Source organism: Scardinius erythrophthalmus, assembly GCF_964197995.2.
Source record: "Scardinius erythrophthalmus genome assembly, chromosome: 1".
Taxonomy (NCBI): domain Eukaryota; kingdom Metazoa; phylum Chordata; class Actinopteri; order Cypriniformes; family Leuciscidae; genus Scardinius; species Scardinius erythrophthalmus.
In genome coordinates this window covers 78,181,095-78,184,001 of record NC_138221.1, presented here as the reverse complement: position 1 = coordinate 78,184,001, position 2,907 = coordinate 78,181,095, and the positions used below count along the sequence as shown (strand labels likewise).

At 35.5% G+C, this 2,907-nt stretch overlaps 1 protein-coding gene across 1 annotated transcript; it reads right to left on the bottom strand.

The window, feature by feature from the left end:
- On the bottom strand, positions 1 to 1,032 carry LOC308694097 (trace amine-associated receptor 13c-like; the record flags this gene model as incomplete). The annotated part of the gene is made up of 1 exon (XM_081371381.1): positions 1 to 1,032. Exon 1 carries the CDS (start codon positions 1,000 to 1,002, stop codon positions 1 to 3), a length of 1,002 nt encoding a protein of 333 aa, XP_081227507.1. The 5' UTR covers positions 1,003 to 1,032.
- Positions 1,033 to 2,907: the final 1,875 nt, after the last annotated feature.

The window sequence follows — 2,907 nt, the reverse complement described above, 5'->3', positions numbered from 1 at the left end:
CTATTCTGTAAAAATATTGATCAGAGAGGATGCTGGCTGAAATATTTTCAGAGTTAAGATGAGTTTAACTGTCTTTTTAAACCAGGGATAAAATATAGCATAGATCAGAGGATTCAGAGATGGGTTTATGTACCACAGCCATTTTACAATAGTTATGACTATTTCAGAGTTTACCAACATATAACAGGTATAGTATGGAACATAGCCAAACACATAAACTACCACAATGATTCCTAATATCAGAGTAGCTTTACTCTCAGATTTCCTCTTCAATGAACCTTCTGTTACACATTTACCACCCTTCAGAGAGTTTATAACTTTCACATGCTGAAGTACTACATAGAAAATCCTCATATATAAAGTTAGGCATATGGTAAATGGAAAAATAAAAGTAATAAACGCATCAGCGATAAACACGAGATATCCCGCTCTAAAACTACAATGTCCATAACATATGGCAGGTATGGAAAAAATGTTTAAATATTTATACACAATTACAATTGAAAGACCATAAGAAAATGAAAAAGCCCAGCTCAGACAGATGCCTATTAAAGTTTTAGTTCTGGTTATTTTCTGTGGGTAGTGTAAAGGGTAACACACAGCCACATAACGATCGACAGCAATTAAAACTAAACTAGTGAAAGATGTTGTGGTGAGCAATATAAAGAATATAATATAAAGTCTACAGAAAGTTTCTCCAAAGTACCAACATCTAGCCTCAATCTGTGTGATGGCCTGTATGGGTATCACAATAAGTCCAATAAGCATGTCGGTCACAGCCAGAGAGAGAATAATCAGGTTTGTTGGAGTGTGAAGCTTCTTGAAGTGAGAGATAGAGATGATCACCACCAGGTTCAGAAACACAGTCCATACTGACAGCAATGAAAAAAACACATACATAATAATGTATTCATGTCTAGAGTATTCAAAGGTCTTGATACAAGATGAGTTGATGTCAGGAAAGCAGTAAAGAGTCTCATGATCCTCTGTCTCATAGGCCATGAGTGAGTCTCCTCATGTTAGGAGTTTGTTCTGCTCTCTTTCTTGTCATATAATTTATACAGTGTCTGGATCAGACGGCCCACCCATCTACTGCCCACTGATGATGTAACATTCAAGCGTTTTTTTATTATTTATTAATCATTTCTTATTTTAAATGTTTTTCTTGTTGAACATTAGCTATGAAATGCAATTAATTTCTTCAGTCCAGATTAGAAATATCTTACACTGTTTAAAACGTAATGGATTTTTTTTTTGCTTCATTTCTTATCAGTAATCAGTCACTGTAGATCACGCTTCCTTTGAGCGGCTCCTGGAACTCGTCTGAGGGGTCCCTTGGTGAGGTTAAGATGATTTCTGTGAATTAGGAATGGGGTCCAGAAATAGAGGGGTTATGTCATCCATTGGAACTCAAGAATGCTTGAGCTGTCCATAATCCTCACAGTTTATCCTGTAAATTAACTATTGCAATGTAATAAGTGGGCAATAACTGTCCCATATACAGAACACATTATCAAAAATGCTGAAATAATTTTTTTTACTTTACAGTGAAAAAGCTATTGAATTGAATATATGTGTTATAAAAGATTTCAGTTCCCAATGACATCCATTATATGGACAAAAATATATATGTTTTTTCTGCTCGTGCCATCTAAGGTTCATTGTGTCAACTTTGACCATTGGGTGGCGCATATCCCTTTTGTTGTTACACAGCAGAAAAAAAGGAAGGAAACAGTAGGAAGCAGCACTAGTAGAATGCATGAAGTGAAGTTGTGACTTAGGATTGGTCACTTTTCTATTTCTTTGGTCAAACATGTAATTGCAAGTGTCTCATTTACTCCTGATAATAAGTCATCTGAGGTTATTCATATCTCTTAAACGTTTAAAATGGAGTTTAGGGAGATGTAACCACAATCATTAGATTTGAATAGCTCTTAAAGCCTTATCTCTTGTCAAAAGGCTCAATGCGACCATAGACTTTGATGAACATTGCTGGCAGCAGCAACGTCTGTGTCCGTACTGTTCTTATCAATGACAGCGTAACCTCGTATCTCCCTGCTCCCAAGTCATAAATCTCGTATCTCCGATTAAACATGATTTGGGGGAAATGTTGTGTTAATGTTGGTATACAACAGTATATGAAAGCAATATAAGATATAATACCGACTTTAACAAAACAATATTTAATAACTCAAAAAAATATGCCGTTTTTTAAAATTTCCTATTAAATAATTTCCTAAATAATGGTTTTGGAGATAAGAAGATTCCGCCCGACAACGACGATATGCAGCCTAATAATCATTTAACTGATTTGAATAATAGGAATGTATAATGCTCTATGTGTATGCCAGGTTAAAGAGATGTGTTTTTAGTCTAGATTTAAACTGACAGAGTGTTTCAGCTTCCGGGGCAATGTTAGGAAGACCGTTCCAGAGTTTAGGTGCTAAATAAAAAAAGGATCTACTGTTTTTGATATTCTAGGTATTATCAACTAGCCATAACTTTGAGATTACAATAGAGGTGAAGGACTATAATGTTAAGTTAACCCCCTGAGGTCGGCGGTATCGCCGGCGATACCAGCTCGCTTTTTTTTATCAGTGTAAAAGAAACTCATAAATACTCTGTTGACTTTGATTTTCCATAGGAGTTTCATACATCAATCGATTCTGTTAAATGTGTATTATTTTTGTGTATACTCACAATAAAAACAAAGTGTTGTGCTTTTTGCCAAATAAAGAAAAATAAACACGCCCTCACGCGTCACAGCCCGCCAGAATGGGAGGTGGCTTAGCGTATATAAGGAAGGCTCGGTGTCACGGTTAAATATAATACAAAAAAGTGCGAGGACTCAAGTGCAGGAAAATGATGGTTTATTTACAATAAAGAAAAACAAACACAAAACAAAAC